Source organism: Kryptolebias marmoratus, linkage group LG18 (genome assembly GCF_001649575.2).
Source record: "Kryptolebias marmoratus isolate JLee-2015 linkage group LG18, ASM164957v2, whole genome shotgun sequence".
NCBI classification, from domain to species: Eukaryota; Metazoa; Chordata; class Actinopteri; order Cyprinodontiformes; family Rivulidae; genus Kryptolebias; species Kryptolebias marmoratus.
Window position 1 is genome coordinate 5,973,157 of NC_051447.1, and position 22,024 is coordinate 5,995,180.

The 22,024-nt window shown below is 42.4% G+C and overlaps 1 protein-coding gene across 6 annotated transcripts in view; it reads right to left on the bottom strand.

Annotated features, from left to right (window-relative positions):
* celf2 (cugbp, Elav-like family member 2) overlaps positions 1 to 22,024 on the bottom strand; it is a 247,913-nt gene that overhangs the window by 140,600 nt on the left and 85,289 nt on the right. The window contains exon 1 of one of the 6 annotated variants that reach the window (XM_037981134.1): positions 19,139 to 19,623. The exons of the other annotated variants lie outside the window; for them this stretch is intronic. Within the exon in view, the coding sequence (XP_037837062.1) occupies positions 19,139 to 19,215 (77 nt within the window). The 5' untranslated portion in view covers positions 19,216 to 19,623. Of the gene's footprint in view, positions 1 to 19,138; positions 19,624 to 22,024 lie in introns of those variants that run through there. 6 annotated transcript variants of the gene reach the window in all.

Sequence of the window (22,024 nt, forward strand, 5' to 3'; positions counted from 1 at the left end):
TTCGTGCTCATTTAAGCCAACTTTTGTTGCACAAGTCAGCTACATTAGCTAGAAAGATGTCCACCACATTTAGGGCAATAAAGCGTCACAGTAAAACTGTGCCTGCATTCGCTCTGCATGCTGAGTCGGGGCTTTTTAAAAAATTGGTTTGGTACCTAAAATCTTGGTTCCTGGTGAGAACTAAATGCCACTCGGAAGCGAACGAGGAATCGTGTCAAAATTATAAGTGGGCATGCACTCAACCACCTATCTGACTCGAGTGGGAACATGCTGTGTTTGAGATGTGTCAGTTCTCCTCATGTTAAGTGGTTCTCTGTTGGTCAGAATAAAAAGCTCCAGAAGGAATATAAAGAAATACTGCAGCCTCATCACTCCAGCACTAAGTCAATGGGAATCTATATTATATGAAGTTGGAACAAACTTAATGGTACACTGGAAATACAAAGGAAAAATCCGAAATCTAAAGCTTGTGTTGTACAGCAAAGACTATAATGCACATTGAAGTAAGTGATGTAACAAAAAACAATTACACAATAAATGCTTTAATTGCTTTTTAAAATATAGACACCAGCCAGATTTATAGTACTAGAACAGATATAGTCAAATTTGCACTATTAAAAAAAAGCTACTGTTCATTTTACTAATGCAAAGTGCTGCATTAGAAGTATATCTTCATTCTAATGCAGGAATAAGATGAGTCATTATAGATTAAATATGAACCTTTGGGAATGGAGATGAATATGGTAATGCATTTCAAAACAATGTATGGTTTTTGCTAAACAAAAAAAAAAATCTAATTTCACTCATCTTTGCTGTTCTGTTTGTCCCGAAGGTCCAGTGGAAAATGGAACTTTAATGAATTATTTCCAAAGCAATGGCTGTTTTGGGAATATACTGAACATATAGTTGGAGAGTGGAGAGGCTGTTTGTGAATGCCGGAGAGGTGATTTTCCTCTTTTCTTTTGCCGTGACCCCGGGTCACTGTTTGAATCCACTGTAGATGCTGTGAATTGAAGAGTCCGAACCCGCCATCCTTAACAAAGCAGCTCACCAAACAGGTGATTTTATTTTGTTTTATTTTTTTTTACTCTTTGGCTGAATCTTAAAAACGGCTTTAAAGCCAGTGAAATGTACAAGGCTAAATAAGGCCAATAAGTCGTTCTAGATGTTTTATCACTTTATCAACTTTAAATAAAATCTGAAAATTAGTTATGTCTAAAACCACATATTTGGGTTAAAACACACTCTTCTAGACATCCTCCTAAAACAGTGCATCACTGTCCCTTTTCTGCTCAACAAGTCTTTCTTTGAATGCTCTTGACCCGTAGGGATTCTGTTGTGTTTCCATGCTTGTAAGTGTTGAAGTGCGAGCATGTGTGTGTGCGTGTTGACCTGTTTGTGAGCGAGCCTCGGGCTGCCCCCTCAGCACTGCGTCCTCATCGACCTGCAGTGGAAACCGGGCCTGCGCTCAATGGGGACATCAGAATGAGGGCAGCGGTCCAAAACGGCATCGCAACGTGCCCAGAGGCCACACACTCCCACACAAACATACAAAGAGCTGGCCATTTCTCAAACACCATTGGATTTATGGTTTATAGATCCCCAGATATGTGAGTAATCCGATTAATGACTGCTTGACAGACACAGCTTCAAGCTTTTTGCTTGCTTTGACGTAACAGCAAATGCTTAAATTAGCTCTGTACTAGTTTCATACTATCGCCTCTAACCAGACAAAAAATAAGTTGCAACAAAGAGACCAAATTACAGGTATAACATTAATCTGCTTAAACAAAATGAATTAGCTAAGAAGCTGCTACAGTTGTAGAATACCACTTACAAAACAATGTTAAACCTTATTTCTAATCAATGCATGAACGTTTCGTGGAGTAATAATAAAGATAGTCCTTAGTCATACAGTGCTAATTATTGTAGCTCTAACACCGTCAGCACAACAACAAACGGTTACTAACATTGCAGAAAAATAGACGCTGCTTTATAAAAAGCCATTATGATGTGAGGCTAAACGCAAATTCTGAACATTTCTGAGTGACACAGACAAACATTATCATCTTACCAAGGAGTAAGGCCTCCTTCACATTGGATCATAACCTCACTACACTCTTCACAACATCTATCTGCTTTCCCAAGACGCTCTTCTGCCCTCTGATACAGGCGGGGCATAAAATCTGTTTGCAGACATGGAAGACTCTGCATTGATTTTCAATTGATTTTAATTGATATTATACAAAAGGTGCAACTCAGAAGCGTGGGAAGACAGACAGCCTATGATATACACCATCTTGTCCACCTGTACAAGATGGCTGAGCAATGTATATGACTGGAAGTAAATTGATTGAAAGTATACGATTTGATTGGATTCATCCCTCTGGATCTAATCAAATCGTGAGATGTTTAAAGATGTTTAAGATCCGACCACCCTGGCAAGACTCATTTGGGCCTTCATGCCACAAGATCGTGCCACGCTCGCAGGAAGGCCAGCCTGCGTTAGGTTGTTTCCACGACATCATCACAATCACAGTCGCCGTCCAGGCACGGGGCCAACGTGGGCACTTGGAACTAAACGGAACTCAACTTTGGCAGCCTTTCGTGCTCGTCTCAGTTTTTCAGCTTGGAGGACCACAGTGTTGCTTCTGTCACTGCCTCACAAAAGCCTCTGACAGATTACTCCAAAGTGCAGCAATAAATATGCAAAAACAAAAACTGATGTAGTCGCATTTACTTGAAAAATAGGTTTGTCACTTTTATCAGAAAGCCGCTTTGATAACTGCGAGCGAGTCGGTGGATAAGTTGGGTTTAAATTATTGTTGCTTTTGCTCAGAAATTAGATATTTGAAGGTCTTTTTTCTGCAGATAAGTGAAAACTGGACCTCATCTAGCTTAAATGGGACAAATGAAACCGTGCTATTTTTAGGTAAATGATGGCATTTTTAATTTTATCATTAAGTTTTAACAGCGCCTACTTTCTGAGCATGGAAACCTAGTTAAAAACCTGACCACAGCTGGAAAGCGCTACTGTAACACTTTCCTGCCAAATACAACCGTCCTGAGCTGGTAATCATCTATATTTAAACGACTAAATAATTCATTTGAGGCGGCCATGCTTCAGAACATCACAGCCCTGGCACTAAACTAGCTAAGGTGCTAACTCATGCATCACTGAGTTAGTGGTGCTCCTCTCTGCCTTATCTCTGAAGCACTCATCAGATGACTGTTTTCAATTATACAAATTAGGCTTACTTAAGGAGGGGGGTCTTGATCGCACACATGCAAACACGCGGCGAGATCACATAACGAAACATCCCTGGTGGGAAATGTTCCGGGACGGTGTAAAAACGATCTGTGTTGAGGGAAATGAGCCAAACAGTTGAGATTGCCACGATGCTCTGTTAAGGTCCTTTCCAGCAGCGCCTTTAGGGTCCCCCCCCGCTCCCCCGCTCCCCCCCTTTCTGCCAAAAGCCATTCAGCCTGTTTGATCAGCGGCAGTTTGGAGGATTGAATCCACTCACGAAAACATCCTCCACCCCTCCCTCCTCAAAGTCCCATCGGGACCGTGGGACCTCGAGGGCAGGTTATTACAGAATACAACGAGACACCGTTGGACGTGCATGCATGCATGGAGGAGCAGCCACGCTCATGGGCGTGCTCGGCTCATACATCCGAGCACACACACGAGTATTACGGCATCTATTAGAGCAAAGCTAAAGTGCACCAGATGTTTGTGTTTCATCTGCAGGAATGGCCTCGTTTTTTTCCTTTTTTCCAGCCCATGGTCCCTCTTGTTGCAAAAGGCTTAGGCCAACAGGAATCAATGGCTCAAAAGACACCTCAGGTTTCAGCTTCTCAGTGGCAAATTACACAGCCCTAACCTAAGTGGTGGTGTTTCAAAAGGAGAATCACCGTTTTCTCACTTCTTTGAAAATGGACTTGGCTTTTCAGCAGCGTACCCGTCTATTTTAGTCTGCACCATTATACTCTGACCCCCGTTAAAAGTTGCATTGTGCAAAACGGACTGTATAGGTCCACCGCCGCCGGTTCACCAGGGGAATGGGAGCTCCTACATGATAAAGGCCAATGCCGCACAAACACTTTCACAAAGAGAAATCACAAATTGCTGAACTCAATCCTCCAGCACAGTTTAGCCATGCTTGTTCTGAATACAGAGGGGGGGAAAAAAAGGTAAACACAGGAGACTGTATTGGTTTCTGCATGCTCCACTGCTCTATTATAGCTGCCTGTTTACTCATCTAAACATGGAAAATGCACTACACTCTCCCTGAGGTGAATGCAAAGAAGGCGAGCTACTAATGTAAAAAAAAAAAAAGCATTTTCATGATCTTTCTGCCCCTAAACACCCACATGATTCCCCCCAGGAAGCAGGGGTGTTCTCATTACATACAGCACAGCATCTCCTCTACTTCCTAAAACACTCCAGTGTTCTACTTTTCTGCCACTATCACCAATCACACATATACACTAAAGCATATAGGGTAGAAGACACAAAGTAAGCAGTGCGGAGAACAAGCAAGGCATGAAAAACAAGCACCCGACTTCAGTGAGCAAATTCATCAGTTTGAACAAGTTATCGCATTTTAGCAAATCGGAGTAATTCATGCCTGAAATGACGGCGACTTTCCAACAAACTGAGCTGCTGATGCTGAGCGGACACGACAGAAATCAATTATTTGTACAATCAAATTAGAAATTTGATTTAAAGCGGTCATATTTTGCCCATTTAAACCTTTTTCTTTTTGCTTTTGGTGCAGATAAGTTATCGTCATCTCCAACTTGGAAATTCCACAACTAGCGCTCATTATCCTCCACCAATCAAGAGCCAAAAGCTGCCTACCATCACTAGCTATGCTTAAATATCACCTCTGTTGTACCTTTTATTACACCAAACAGTGGCGTCTTTAAGGAAATCTGATAATATTCTTCTCATTTTTTTGGCTGTTTGACATTTAAATACAGCCACAAATTAGAATGCAGACCATTACATCACTTCTTAGCTTGTAAAGTGCTCCTTGGAAGCCCTAAACTTAATGTTTTTGGTCAAAATCTTTACTATGCGAGTCGCATATGAGCGCTTTTGGACAAAAAAAACTCAGTCTGGAAAGTTTGACTCATCCTTGCTAAGGACTCATAAACTCTTGTAAAAGTTTATTAACTTTATAAAAGAAGGTAAAAGTATTTATGAGTGTGATAAAGCCAGCTCATGGCAACTGTCAGTGGTGTTAAACTTGAAGGATCCTACCTACCAGCTTCATGTGTCAAATCAGATGGTTTTGTTTATTTCAGGTGGTATCTCAGTGGGCTGCAACTGTTGGGAGACTAGTTGGCGACTCAAAATTGCAGGAAAAAAGGTAAATCTCCCATTGCAGCGTCACTGAATTCCGAATGTTTGCGACCAAGTTATCAGCCAGCCGCGAGCGTGCACATTTTGAGAGGCTAGTTTTTGTCACTTTCGCAATATTGCCATGACAATACATTCTTAGTATATAATGCAGCCCTAGAAGATACTGAATATCAGCACAAAGTCTCATCCGTCAGCAGCTCCCATCTGAAATGCTTAGCACCAGTTTCAGCTCTTATAAGTCCACTGAGCCTTAAGGCAGAAGAAGGTAAATGGGCAGGGTGGGGGTATAAGGTACTGAGCAAGGAGACGAGGCCACTAGGGTAGGGTGTAGGAGTCAAAGCTCGGAGTAAGGAATGAATGGAGTTGTGGGTTAGAAAAGGGAGGATAAATTAAAAAAGCTGAAATGTGGTCAGAATGGATGGATTGGATGAAGGGCAGAGTTATAACGGGTTAAACAGATGATTGGTGGCAAGGGCACTGAGAGGGAATGTGTGTGTGTGTGCTCCAGAGGTGCAGATTAGATCACCGTTATGGCTGCAGAAGCCCCGAGGACACCGCAGATAAACATCAACAGATTATCCACGCATTTATTCCCACCTCTGCACAATCATTACTTCCTGCCTCTATCCACTCCCCCTCATCTCTCCTCTGAGGCACACCCCCTCCACTGTCACCAGCTCTGCTCCTTTCCACTGCATCCTAACTCGTTTTGTTTTGGTTTTTTTGCTCTCACTAACTATGTCTAAGAGTCCCAGGGCAGTGCACTAGATCACGCTTCTCAATAAACCCGTCAAGCTCTCCACAGCAGCTTCCAGACCCCATCTCCCTTTAGCTTTCCGAAACACAATAACAGCAACTCCTGAACACTCCTCCCAACAAAACTCCCATCGATCACCTTGCTATGTGGAACACACACATCTATCAGCGCTGTGGAGCTGACTGCAGGCCTGGTGCCCACTAAAGACCCAAGTGCTCTGCTTCATAAAGCAAACCTCTCCATACTGGGAACTGCAAACAGTGATTATTAAAAATACAGATTCTGTTTTCAGCCAATATGAGGCATTTCTCTGGATTTATTTCTGTGCATAGGCTAACAATCTAGAAAAATAAAAAAACATGCATATAAGATTTTTTTTTTTAAATGTTTGACTCCACATTTTCAAAACTCGTTGCCCAAACCACAGCCAAATTCTGGCGCCCGTATTTGCTAGACGTGTGATGAATGGCACGCCAACGCTGCGTGTGATTAAGACAGATCTAAACGGATGATGCATAGGCTGATGCTGGCGTAATGAACGCTAATTGTGATCAGTTTTAAAAACTCAATTGAATCAGGTCCATCGAGCTTTCTCAAACTGGAAGGTTTTTGAAAGAACAAAAGAACTGGCTAATGGTTGGTTGTTCATGCCAGAACACGTCTGAGCATTCGGTGTGTTGGTTGAATAAGAATTGTTGGCTAAACACTCCAGATATGGGGGAATGAGACACCTGCAACAATCTCCAAAAAAATGGACATTTCTGCTGCTTTTGGATAAAACAACTGCGCCTAGCATTAAATATACAACTCAGGAGCTAATAGTTAATGCTTCTAATTTCTATGTTGACATTAGATGATGCTGAGTAATACAGCAGAGGTGAATTTTGCTTTTTAGTCGAGGAGAAAGAATATCTTTTAAAAGAAAAACTGTGCAGAATTGGATTCTTCAAGGAATAAGAAAGGAACGTTGGGCAGAGACAAGCAGCAAGCTCTCTGACATCCTGTTTGTGCTGCCTGCCCTCCGCTTTGCATTACAATTCATTCCCTGTGTAAGTCGGAGTTAGACCTGACAGCTCTGCAACTGCGACTGGCTGTGTGCGCTTGCATGCATGGTTTGCAGATTTTTTTTTTTTTGGGGGGGGGATGAAGAGAGCCAGAATGACTAGAAGCCCTGAGACAGACTCTTAGGATGCAGCATGCTCGGCTGTGTATTTGTAAGACTGGGCAGCACCCTAAAGTTTGGACACTTCCGATTAATCCCTCACGCATAGCCAAGGGAACTTGTATGATCTGTTAGCATTTAGAGCATGTGATGGTAATGACTTTCAGCTACTACCACACCAGATTTTAGCTCAATATCTGTAAAACCAACTGAGTTAGACATTTTTGTCCTTTCTAAAACAGCTGGCTGTGACGCTCATCTTGAACTGGGTTGGCTCCAAAAGTTTATCAGTTATAGATGTACATCCAGTGATTACCTTTTGAGAAATTTATTATAATATGTCTGGGGGGCTCATGAGATATCTTGCTAACAGACAGTCAGGGCTAACTCCAATAGTTAATGATTATGTTTTAAACCAAAGTACTGTGCTACTTGTTATGATTTTGGAATTAGTCTTAGCTACTACCGCATCTTGGCTGTGGCAAACAGCTTGAATCATAGTGATTTCAAAAGTTAATCAGTTGTAGATGTAAATTCAAAGACGACTATCAGAAAGTTTCATTAAAATGTGTTGAGTGGTTCATGACATATTTGTCCAACAAACAGAACCACACACAAACACGCAAAGACATCATGCCTTTCACCTTTTGGCAATGGCAATAACTAATGTAGGCTGGTTACACAAGATCCTCAGAATAAAAGGCAGAATTGAGGAAATAATTGACAATCTGACCCTTTTAAAATGTTTTTTGTGCCATACATTATCAGAGATAAACAGTGAGGTCCATGAGCCTGCAAGGTTTCATTTAAATACAAGTTTATCAAAGTTATTTCAAACTCCCCCTGCCAGGATCTGAAGATATGTTAATGATGTATAATGATCCTGAGAAATGGAAAAACAAAAATGTTTTGTGTACGTTTTTTGGCAACATACGCAACAATGATTTAACCCACCAATCAGACAGTCATCAGAATGATTTTGTTTGCCATTTTAAATTTTTGAGTACCTGCTATTTTTTTTCCCTTTACTTCCACTTGGAAAACAAAAATTGATTTGATTCACAATTACGATTCGCTGTGGACAAACAGAAGCGGCTCCAGACTGCTGCCACGTGCGTGAGCAAACACACTGATGAATGCCACCTAGTTGAACTTAATCAACCATAAACGCAAGAAAAAGACTTCACAGTGTTGATTGCGCTGTTCGACAAATTAAAGATGCCACGGAAAAGAGCCAATTAGCGCCAAAGAGGTAAACAAAATCCAACAAAGAGGACACGGAGGATGTAAAAATCAGAGCGTCTGGATATAGGAATATGATTTGTGCTGCAGGAGACGTCGTGTTCTCCGTTAGCCGGTGGTGATGACCTTTCAGTCAGCTTTGAATGCCATGTGACCCTTGAAGTTTCAGAGGCATCTAATGTCACAGGGCCAGCCCTCACATGATCTAACAGTTGCACTTACGCAAGCTGACCGTTCTGAGAATGGTACAAACAAGGCTGTGTGCATTGGAGAGAAGTTTGGAATCTGCAGGTGATCAGTGGGAGTTAAATAGCATGGAATCTTCTTTTTTGTGAGTGTGTGTTTGTGTGTGATATAAATTAGAAAGGAGGAGTCTGATGAAACATGGAAACCTCCTGTAGAGATTTGATATTAGCATACAACACATTGGACATCCACTGCAAAAGCCCATCTTGATCCGTGTATAAAACATGAACAGATCGCAAAATCTCGCCTTACAGAAATGCCCTGTCGTTTCAATAGAATGGTGCTAATGCGATACAATAATGCATCCTCGCGTCACAAAAAGCAGATTTCCTGTTTTGTTATAGTGAATTGGACACACTATCTTTTGTGTTTGAAAAACAAAACAAAAAAAATTAAATTGTTTTTTGTGGAACAAATGCAAGCATTTTCACCAGAAACGGCTCTGTTCCTCAGTTGCTGCATTCCGCCTCTCTTACCGGTTAGGTTTGTGCATCAAAACTACTTGGTTAAGATGAGGAAAATACTAGTATACTGAGCAAACAAATGTTACCTGAAAAACAAGCAATAAGAACTTAAACACCAAAGCTTTCACAGGAACAGCAGTGGTGTTAGCCTGCCTTCAACTCTAACCATCTGAGAAAAAGTATAAACCAGACAGGACTGATGAGTTAAAGGCTAGTCCAAGCAAGGCCAAGTTCAAAGTGGATTGTTGTCATCTTAAAACAACTCAAACAAAAAAAATCATGGTAGTTAATGTTAATAAAATTCTATAATCATCCCTGTCAATTTCACATTTGTTCACAGGGGATTTTGTGGTCATTTGCCAGCCCAAATAGCAGCATTAGCTGTAGTACTTCCTACAGGAATAGCATAATATTTCTCTCAAAATAACAGTGTAATGTGAAAATAGTGTTACAAATAAAATGCTATGACGTTTGTAATATTGGAGTTGTTTTAGGACAGCAGCAATCCACTTTGGTGCTGGTCCCATTTGGATTAACGTCTCAATCTTCTGGCCAGAATTCACCTCTGTGTCTACAAACTGAAGTCATTCAAAGAGCCATCTACAACAGGTAATATATTTGTTTATAAGCCTCACACAGGACCCATTTAAAAAAATTTGAACCATTGCTTTAGAAATATATGCTGCTTCATTTGGCAATGCACTATGAAACAAAAAAATAGTGAGGCTAAAGTTTAAATCATAGCAAACTCGTAAAGTCAGATAGCTGATCTGGAATTTTTATGTTATGCATTAAATAATATAAATGATATGTTTGACTTGGTAATACTCAAGAAGAAAACTAAAGAGCTGTGCAAAAAAGCAAAAAATGTCATCAAGAGTTTCCTGCATTTACAAATCCATACAAAAACAGCTTTTTACAGTTTTTTTCAGTGTTAGAATATTTTTAAATAATGTAAAACCCAAAAGGATAGTCACAAAGGGTCGTAAGCCTGTATCTCACTGTACTGTGACTATTGGCGACTAATTAAAGACGCAAAAATGCAAGTAAATGCACACATTGTCCACATGAAGGGAAACTGATTTCCAACTCCTATGTACGCTTAACTGCGAATGAATTGCGACATTCTTGTAATGTTTCATGTAAGAAGCATACTGTCCTATTAGACGTTTGAGTACAGGTCCAAGAGGAAAGCAGTCAAACTCCAGAAAGACTCCCTGGAGGTAGTCTAATTTCAAATATTATAATTTTTTATCAATAGCTCAGTGTCCGTTGCTGTTTAAAACGAAACTGGTTGCTGAGAAATTATGTTTGCAGGAAAAGGATGAATAACAAAAACAAGGAAAAGACTCAAAACACTGAATGAAAGTAATTAGGGACTATTATTGCAAACTAATGCAGGTAAGCTTATCCCTCTCTGTATTCTGATGGCTCTTTTAGCTGAACAAGAGCCTCGGTCCAAAAATGTTGCTCCTAATCCCAAATTCCTCTCCTTCTCCACAATAATGAGCTCCTCTCAGACTTGAGAGTTGACAGAGGTAAAGCATTTAGCACGCTCGAATGAAGAGGGAGAGGAGAGAGGAAAAAGAGAGGAAGATACAGGCCAAGGAGGGGATATAGCGAGGGATGGCGGGGAGAAAAATCCACCGAGACGTGCATGAGGTAAGCTCTCCCTCTGGCAAGGCAGAGTAATGCCGCTGCACAGTCCAAACGCATCGGCTGACTGTTGACAATGAGATGAAGAAAGGAAGCGAATGACAGAAAAGCAGGAAGGGAGGCTGCATAGAAGAGCTTTTCATAAACAGAGAGAAAAGGCAAGATCATCTCCGAGCTTTCTTGGAGGAACGGTTATTTTCCTGCCTGTCACAATAACCCAGGGGCATGATGTAAACAACGTGGGGAGTGTGTGCTCGCCTGCATGTGTTTCTATGTGTCACGTGTTGTGTGTTCTGCGTGTTTATGTGGGTGGAAGTGTGTGTGTACGCAGCACTGGGAAGAAGAAGAGAAAGAGAGACGGAGAGAGAGAAAAAAAAGAAAATCACGATTCATTCGTTTCAAGGCCCAGTGATGAAACACGGCTCTCAGTAAACAGACATAACTCAACCTTATTCACATCACAAAAGTACTCAGTTCATGAGGTAAAGTCAGAGCGCATCTGTGTGCGCTGAGCAAACGCGTGCTCGACTCGAACAAGCAGACCGGTGAGCTACAGGCCGACACGCTCATATAATGTGGAACAGTCGAGGCGGATAGGTGGAGATGCTCATTCTGGCGCAATAAAAGTCCATTTCATATGAACGAACGGTTGAAAAAGTCTCAAAGAACAGAACAAAACAGGAGTCGGAAGGAGCAGGAGGCTCTGCAGGGAACATGGCTGACAAAGAAACAGGAGTGATGAGTCCTCGTAGGGGCTTTATCTCCTCTAACGTCGCCGCGATGAGACAATCATGAGCAGATCGTCAGCTAACAGAGCCGACACAGTCAGATTAAACAAGATTTATGTTCAGGTATATTAGGTACAATAAACACACCGGCAGCGGCAGATCTCCCCAGCCATACAGTCTCTTGACTATTTCCTTTTTTGCAGCATCGCATGTACAGCGAGCGTCAGCTCAGATGTGTCATAAGAGGCAGCCTCCTGCCAGCGCGGAGCACTTAAAGGTCAGGACAGGAAGTGGGAGATCACAATGCCTCCGAGTGTGGCTGCGAGCATGAGCTAAACTCTTTCTCGGTGGCCCACCTCCCGTTTCAACAGTAAGCTGGAGTTTTACTCCAGTATGGTTTTTAATTCAGACTTAATGAGACAGTAAAACGTGCCTTCCAATGTGTCTGTAGTCTTAGCCAAATGAGCTAATTGGGAGTTTTGACATGGTTTGTGACAACAGCAGGAAGGGTAACAGTGCTCAAAATTGCTTGAATTTTATTCCGGACCTCGTGGCTTTCTACCTAAATGTCCAAAAATTTATTTTGCAGCCATTCACAAAGTTACCGCACAGATTTAACTAGCCGAAACAGCATCACGGCTCAGCAAGATCTGAACTTGTTGAATTCTAAACAACGAATCAGTGGTGCTCAGTCCAGTCCAGCAGAACAAACCTTTTCAATCTACAAGGTTTGTTTTCCCCACACTTTGAGCCATTCATGTTGTTACCTTATATACGAACTGGGGGAAACAGAATGTCCCTTCCTTCCCGTGTTCCTTCATCCTGAGTGAGAGTAATCCAGTGAAAACTTTTTGGATAAGACTAATTTTCTGATTCCCATTTTGTAGACATATACATCCTTCTCTGGACTGAGAACACCTTGGGAAGAAGGATAGGCTAATTCTTGCTTTTCAGGTCAATATGAAGAACAATGGATGAATTTGCCAGAGAACATTCAGACACTGACAGTCCAATACAGCAGGAACTAGTCAGGGGTCACAGAAGTAAAGTCTGATGGTTTATCCCATTTAGGTAAAGGACTTGGTTTTGGGGCATCAAGTGCAGCCAGATGATATCATACAGGGCATCAAAGCAGGATTTATTTAAATGCAAATATATTATAAAAGCTAAAGTGTTGTCAGATAATAGTGATGATGTCTGAGATGCATTTTAGCCAAACTGCAATTTTTGTTTCTTGAATGCAACTAAAATTCACTTAAATGTGATCCTACTTGGGTTTTACGAAAAAAAAAAATGCATGTAAAGATGTCTTTTACTTATAAATTCTAAATAATCATATGCATGTTGTGATTATTCTCCATTACCAATGTGCAACCTGTAGATTTTTTTAGGCTGATAAAGTGACTTAAGTGTCTTTAACCAAAAAGACTATATAAGTTGCATCAATCAAATCTATATAAAAGTGTTGCTGTTTTTTTTTTTTTTACTCCGGCAGAGGAACAGGAAGCAGCCTGAACTAAAAAAAACAAAAGTTAACGTTGGGTAGCCTGCTCTGATGTGAGACAGGTGGAAGCAGTGGGATCACACAAAGGAAGAACGAGCAGAAGCAAGGCTGACTGGATGTTCTAAGGAGCCGGTGATTCATGGAGGTATCAGAAATACAAAAACACCTGCTTCCCTCTGTGCTACAAGCACACCTTCAGATCGGGTCTTCAGCTGGAAAGTTTGCAAAGTGCTGTCCCCGGCACGAACCTGAAAAGGCCAATACGCCATTAGGTCAAAAAAATAACCTTTAAAAGTGACATGATGATTCAGTAACTTTACATCCAAGTTTCAAACCTTTTGTTCAAGCCTTTTACTATGTATTTGGTTTTAAATCCTTTTTTTTAATCAAACAGCCATGACAAAATTAAACTTGTCTGTTATACCTTCAGTCTAAAAGATCAAAAAATGTCCTTATGTAGCAAAATTTGGGCCAAAGTTCAGTGTGAGTTGACATATCCACAAAAAAATACAATTCTAGCGCTCAAGAGTTACGGAAATTAAAATGAGAAGGGTTTGAAATGGGTCCAGACTAGTTCAAAATTCCAAAACAATGGGGATCAAGAAAAGAAACTGAGAACCCTTGCGAAGGTTTTGAGACATTTTGGAACTTTTCCCGTGAATGCCATTCACAGTTTGTTGCCAACAGTGTCAGCCTAGTAAGGTACTACCTTAATATACTGTGTACTATGATATACTGTAGTATTGTTTGAGAAAGGCTGAACAATGTTCCAAAGCAGAAACCACCCAACCCTAATGTACTCTTCATTGATTTTTTAAGACATTAATAAAATATATTTGCTGGAGAATTGTGGTGCAGTTAAAAACTGTTAAAAAGTCGAAGAATGCGTTGGCAGGCATGAAAAGCAAGAATACGTCCCAGGCCTTGGCGACCCCATAATGTACCCGTATGGACACCTGCTCCTATACAACCACACCCCTGCCATACACACACATCCTCTCATAGACCTCAGACACGCGGTCGCGATACATCACCACCTTCACACAGTGGTGTCAGCCTTAGACAACTGCTTCTGAGCCCCAGCAGAGAGAAGACATTTATCATTATGACAGCGCGCACACACACAGAAAGCAGGATAAAACAATGTTGCAGCTGGCGATGCATGAAGACGACTTCATCAAATCATATATCGCTCATATACTGTATACGTTTCCCAACTAAATATTATGAGCAAAAACATGAAAAATGACAGATTTTTTTCCTTTTTCATTTTTTTTTTTTTGTGGATCATTCTCCCCTCATTAGAAAGAATAAAAACCCATCACTACTTGTTCTCTTTTCCCCTCCCTGTTCATCTCTTCATGGGATAAGTCACAATTGAAATCTAACCAGATGTCTGTCCAGGGAGTTGTACACTGTCAAGCTATCACTCCTCTCTTTTCCTTTCACGCTTTCCTCCCCATACGCCTCCTCCTCAAATCTGCCAATGTCAATTTTCGCTCTGCTCCCTCCGCTGGTCTCCCTTCGCTTCGTTTTCTCTCTTAAGATAAGTCCGCTGTATCGGTTTGATCAACTTTGTGTGCCAAGAGTTGCCAGAGGGTCTTATCTGCCGTCTACATAAATGGTTTGGTGTAATATTTGTTTGGCTACGCATTTAAACCGACGATCGATCCACTCTGAAATGACTATCTCTGAAAGTCAGGATCTTCCAGAATTATCTGCGAAGTGAGGAGTCAATACTTTTTAGCTGCTCTATGTAAAACATAGATTGGATTTTTACATTTGCATTACTGTAACAACGTTTTTAATCCACACAGTGATGCCGATTGGAAAAAAAATTGCAAAGATCTATCAAATGTCATCTTTCTTCTCCCACCGAAACACTGCGGGGAATGCCTGATTTTGTATTTCTTCTGATCATGTGAATGCAATTTCCTCTAAAGTGACATCTGGATCAAGGGCTGCATAACAATGGTCAAATTTAAATTAAATGAATTAAAATAGGCATTAGCGGTGGTGACAGCTTTTTTTCTGCTCGATTAGTCAAGCCTTCATTTGTCCCTTTGTAAAAAAAAAAAAGCCACCAGTTTTTCTACCCCAACCCAACCCCCCAACACACACATTTACACAGATATTTCTCATGAGAACCCTATGTTGTCTGTCACAGAGCCCTTTCAGCTGTTGGCTTCCTGATTTGTGTGCTTTCACGTTTGGAAGGGGGTCAAGCCAAGGGAAGTGAAGGGATAAGTGGGCGGGCTGGTCATAAAATAAATTTATGTTCTGTACATTTGGCTAGTTTGTGTAAATGTTGGGACATGTGTGCAGACTTGGCAAAACTTTACTTTCTTTAACTTTTGTATTTAAAAGCCTCTCTCTCTGTTCTTGCTAAAGTTACCAACACATTTTTAGAGGCTTCTTAGCTGTGCCGCAGTTATTTCTGAAGGTTGCGCCTACCGCAACCTCGATGTGCGTTAGACCCTGAAGATTTGTACGGTTTTGTAACAGAAGAGGAGTCAACAAACAGGCGAAGGAGGTGAGGGGTCACATATTTCCCAGACACAGACCCCGGTCTCAGCCTTGCAGTTGGAGTACGAGTGGGAAAAGTCAAGGCCAGAGGTGGTGCTTCATTCTTCCTGAAGCTCTGGCTTTGGCCCCCCTTCTCTGAATCGAACACTGACTGGCCTCAGGAGAGACTTTAAACCATTTTGAGTGAGTCCCATTTCACACCCTGCCTTTACCACTTAGACCTACTCCTACATTCTGGATGTTCACGCCAAAGAAAAGAAAGAGCTCCACTTCTTTTTAAGGCCCAGGGAAAGGGCAAATTAGGAGGGCGTTGTAAACCTTCAAATGGAGACTGTTTTAGGGGTACATTTCAAACAAAAGTCCGTCACAAACCTGTCATGTCTGTTTAAGTAAAAGGAATCAGCAACAGTTGGGAGCATATTGCATTATATTTTGTAGTAGATTTGAAACCCTACCCTTCAGGGCTTCAAATTTTGAGGTAAGGGGTACTTGAACACTTGGGTAGGGGTGATACAGGGAAATGGGATTCAGCCTTAGTTTCACTTAGCTCTTGTACTGATTTACCTTAGCTAATACTTGTCAAGTTAGGTGTTTTAAGGGCCAATGAGGGAGAAGTAAAAAGTCAAGAACACAGCCTTAAAAGCTGGAAAATAAGAGCAAGCTGAAAGCAAGTTAAGAAGCTGGCACAGATGCCAAACTCTTACATCTGCCACTCTGGAAAACGGAGGACTTAAACACTATGTTCCAAATGGCGAAGTCAAAAGACTACCAAGAGCACCTCTCACAAGCTTGAACAGAGGTGCGCAAGTGGCATGTTCACGTAAATGCAAAGTGTCATTTCCATAAGCGCTATCTGGTTAAACCTGTCCGCCTCCTCGCCGGCTGGGTAAGAGGGCACAGATAGGCCTGTCTAATTCCAGCGACGCGCATTATTTATAAATCCTTCACTCCGGGGCAGATACAGGCGCAACTGGCGATGCAAAACACATCAGCGGGAGAAAGAGAAGGGTGGCTGCAAGTGCGATGGCTTCCTCGTCCACCCCCGCCGGCCCACACCGCGAGAGCCGATGACACTGATTAATGAGAGAACCGTCTCGTCACAAGAGCATCTGGGTAATAGACTACACGAAAAGTCAATGGAGGGAGACTCGGAGGAGTAAAGTGCACAGCCTGGCCTTTTATCATTGAATAATTCTGGAATTGATGCCATTTAAAAAAAAAAAGAAATATGAAACAAATGAAAGCACAGCTGGGATTTTCTTCTTCCCCTTTTCTTCCACAGTGTAATTACATGACTGATGATGTTAGCACAAATTTAGGAGGTTGCTCCTCTAGAAGTGGGTCATTTCAGCATATTTTACTGGAACAAAGACACGTTGAGGAAATTATCTCAGAAGTCTTCAGATTCTGGGGCTCCTTTATTGGATCTGCTAGAGCAAGTCTCTAAGGATTATACAGTCGCTAAACTGATATCACTGTAAAACTGTATTGCCCCCCCCAAAAGTCACATTAATGAGCAGATCCTAAACAGAACTTGGATTATTTATAGAGTGACTAATGTTGTATGGATGGATATGTCAATGAATGGATATGTCAAAGAAAGTGTTAAATGGATTATTTTTGGTAGACAGGATACGATGGGGAAGTTTTTCAGTCATCCAGGTGACGCTAATGAGTTGAAATCATAAAACTGTAATTCTAGAGAATGTGTCCCCACCTTGTCTTGTTGGAACTTGAAGCTAACAGGACCTGATATCTGGAAGTTGCCATGTCTGATTTTGGAACCAGAGTCTGCACACGAGCCATTTGGGCTTTAAGTCCAGGCTACTCCCTTGCACACTGTCACGACGCGATCGTTTAAGCACAAAATTCCTTACAGCTAAACGTAGCCAACCTCTAGGGAAGGTTGGTCCTGTTCCTGCTTCAGCTTCTGGGTTCTGGGTCAGAGGTCTAGATATATAAACAGTCTGAGGTTAAAATGAAAGCAACTGGTTCTTTTTTTTTTTAAGGCTTTTGTTTCTTATCTTTAGCGTTTCCTGGATTCAAACAAAAAAAAGCATAAAGATTCAAACTTGAGCTGTAGAGCTCACATGCAAATCAGACCTTCCAGAGGGTCATTAGGGTCCTTTATGGATAGTTTACATGTTACATGTTTTGCTTGCATGCATGCAGTTGGGATTTGTTCCAAAGCTGTCTGGGGCATGGACTGAAAGCTACATTGTAGGAACTGGAAAAGGAGAAAACTCAGACCCCACCCTCATCGCCAACTGACAAAGATGGCCTCTCTCTCTCATCTCCCAAACCATCTAGGGTCTCTGTCCAAAATATATATTACAATTCCCTATCGTTAAGATGCAAGAAGCAAGAATGTTTCAACTGTATTTCCATAATGGCATGGATGCCATGAATTAATTTAATTTCCATCCATTTAAAGTCTAATGGACATGTTCTAACTGCAATACTTCCACAGCTTATCTATGATCTGGAAGATTTAATGAGTTTTTATGAATTTAAACCTCAAGTTAAACACCAAGGAAGGATATTTTCGATGCTGGGGAATAAAAAGAAACAGATCCATCAACAAATAGGAGCCCTGAGCTGATGGGACATAAGTGGGACATGACTGTGTGTGTGTGTGTGTGTGTGTGTGTAGGGGGTGAAAGCACATGATGTCTGGATGAAAACCACCCTTTGTCCGTGCTGCAGAAATGCCAGAGTTTAACCACAATTACAGCAAAAATCCAATTAAAAGCGGGGCAGCAGTCATGCACGCATTCCTGCGTGTTCTGCTGCTCCTGCAGATGCGTTTCCACCCCGAGCGGGAGTCCGAAGTGAGGGGGGGGATAACATGCGAGGAGGGCGTGAACGCGCCTGGAGTGAAATCACTCTCATGTGACTCTGATCGTCCAACACTCTGGGCTTTTTTTTTTTTCTTCTTTTCTCCCCCCCCCTCTTTCTTTCTTTCTTTTTGGCTGCACGGTCCCGAACGCACCGAGTCCAGCCCCGGAGAAAGAAGGGGGGGGGGGGGNNNNGGGGGGGGGGGGGACGATGGGCGGCAGCCGCGCGTCCACCTCTGCTCCCGGTGTTCCACGAGTCCGACCAGCACTTTGGATCCATTCTCTCACGACGCGCGGCAGACATCCCAGCCTCATAAAGACGAAGCTTCGCTCGCATTAATTCCCCCGTAATGGCGCTCATTCATCACCATCCTGTCTGGGGCTGATAACAGCCCCCCACCCCCCCTCCACCCCCCGGGCGCTCCCGACTGTCCGCCGCGCAATTCGCCCACAGATCTGAATCCAACTGAAGGAGGGGAGATAAAAAAAAACAAAATCTACAGGCAAGGAGGGCTCATTCGGACCTCAACAGAGGAGCCGCTTTTCCACACCCGGACAGCTGCTTTGTCAGGACAGTAACAGAGAGGGTGAATTATTTCTTTTTTTTAAAGAAAAGAAAGAAAGAAAGAGCAGATAACTTACATTCTGTCTCCGGGAACGAGCAGGCGGCTCTCCACCATCATTTCGGGCAGAAAATCCAGATTGTAGGACGAAGTCATGCTGCCTGCCTGCTTGCCTGTCTGCGCGCGCGTGTGCCTACGTGTGTGTGTGTGTGTGTGTGTGTGTGCGATAAATAAAAGGAGCGTCGCCCAAACTGCGCCTGGCCGCGGAGACGGAGAGGGACAGGTGCAAGAAGAGCCGAGGCCTCCCCCCCCCTTCCTCCTCTCCTCTCCTCCTCTCCAAAGGCAGTGGAGCCAGCAGCGCACACTCTGTCCGCATCCAGCGCTTGTCACATTCTCCCCCTGCTCTCCTCCATTCGCCTTGGTTTCTTGTTGTTGTTGCTGCTGCTGCTGATGATGATGAGAATGTTGTTGTTGTTTTTCCCCTTCTCGCTCCCGCTGCTTCTTTTATTCCGCCCGTCCTGGCTGAAAGAAGCCTCCGCTCTGCAAACTGCGCGACTGACGGACTGTTGGAGGAGCAGGAGCCGGAGTCGGGGAGGAGGAGGAGGAGGGGGGGGGGGCGTGGCGTTGCAGCTGATCTTTAACTAGTACAGCTCCTCACTCAGGCTCTGTAACAATGTGTCTGGAATCATTCAGGTTATTGGGTTCTTCCCACCCCCTCCCCTCCTCCCATCCACCTGTGCCAAAATCAGCACCAATACTCGCATCACTTTTAAACCCCTGGAGTCCATTTAAATTTCAGATTTATTCCCACCCATCTCCACACAAATGGAGAGGAGAGCATTCTGACAGGAAAGAAACCAAACTCCGGTTTTAAAGGGATGGTCCAGCCATTGTGGAGCAGGGTTCTGTGAAAAGCAGGAGTGCAGCCAACGGACTAAGAGGGCATAGGTCACAGGTGGTCAGGCCACGTTTTAGTTGCCTGCCTTTTGCTGACAACCCTGGCAGAAATTACCTATTTAAAAAGGCGAAAGACCCCATTTAGCACTCTACACTGAAGAAAGCACGTCTGGCTCAGAATAACACGTGGAAGCAAACAGCTGCCTGGTTACTTCAGATCAGCTGTGTGGAAAAGAACTTGCTCTGCTGCTGGAGACCAGGGCTGCAGGTATGGCAAGCAGTTGTATCATGTAAGAGGAGCTTTTGAAAACTATTGTGGCCATCCATTGGCATATTTATAGACATGCAACTATTCAATAATTTTTTTGATAGGGTAAATTCAATCACATTTTGAAGTTTCTTCTCAAACAAAGTTTTGCTATTTCTTCAGCTTTTAAACTCTTTTCAGCTTTTAAGATTTAAAAGCTGAAGCTGAGGATGTTCAAAGTGCTCCCTAAGAAAGGCGAGACATTAATTAATCCACAAAAAATGGCTGGAATAGCCCTTTAAGCATGTGATCATTCAGTTTATTTTGAAGAAGCAAACAGGCCAGCAGGCTGAAGGTAAACCCATCCCAGAGACCTGACTTGACTCAAACTTTTCAAACTTTAGCTTTACACGCCTTGAGTTTCCATCTCACGGAAGTTTGGGAAACTGTCACAAACTTTACAACAATCCAAATCCCACCCTGGTACACAACTTGATTTTCCCGAAAGCAACAGGAAAAAAAAAACATCTCGTCACAGAGCCTTTCAGGGTCACAGAAAGGTCAGTGAGGAGCAGCTTGTTACATTTTCAGACTCCGTCGTGACAGAGACATAGTTTTCCATTCGGACTGACTTCACATTAACGTCACTTTTGTCTTCAGTCGCTGTTTTCTTCACATACGGGTTAGATTATTAACCTAAACTACTTGTTTAGGTTTGGGAATTTAAATCTAACAAGTTATATTTCTCATTCATATTGTCACCAAATTTGTGAAAGGACAAAATATTTCTTTGCAAAATGATTTTGGGAGATTTTAGAGCATCTATATGCTGTTTATTTAGGAACATATTATGCTGGCTAGCTTTATTTTATCCCCAGGAAGCTTTAGTTCCACAATATTTCTAAGGAAATCAACATCACTAGACCAAATAATCAGAATCCTATCATCTTTTTAAGCCACATATTTTATTATTGCTCAGCCTTGCCTTTTGGAATCAAGTTTAGCTTTGTCCCAGATATCTAAAATAACTCTCCTCAACCATTGTAATTCATTCTATTAACTGAAATCTAAGTCTAAGTCTGGTCCGACACTCTGAATACCAGCCAAGGCTTCAAGGCAGCACTTGATCTCCACGCACGGAACAGGAATCCATCAACAAATCAATTGTTAGTTTAATGAATTCTTGCTCAACAAACCGCTAATTATAACAGTTGCACCGATACTCATGCCACATTGCACAATCACAACGGAGCGCATGCGAACAGTTTGAGCTGAATATCACACATGCTTCACTGTGGTGCTTTAATAAAAGCGTGGCCAGTTAGGTGATTTACACTCAAATGAGTTGACCAAATTTGGAGAGGTGCAATTACACATGGGGATAGCTTTGTAATAATCATCCTGCCTATAATTTGCTTCGAATTTGCTGACTCCATTTTACGCTGCGTTAATTGCGTGGATGCAGAATGCCTCCCTGTGGAACCGGAGTGGGCTCGAATGTGCAGCATGACTACCAGGTTTGCCCCACTTCCTTCTTCCTCTGAAAGAAAGGAGGGGAGGAAAAAAAAAAAAACATGGAGGCACTCCAGTAAAATTATGAACCTCTCTTATACTAAGAAAAGCAGCTCTCTTGGGGGAAGAAAATGAGTATCTGGGTCAATGTAGAAAAAAAAATGTGCATAGAGCGGAGGAAGTGGATGGTGTGGGCGGGACTTTGCTTGCATGTTTATTTGCAGGGACCTGGGTCAGAGTATGGATGGGAAAGTCTGATCCAGCATCAGTGCCTTGGGGCGTGCAGTCACCCGGGGGGGGGGGGGGGGG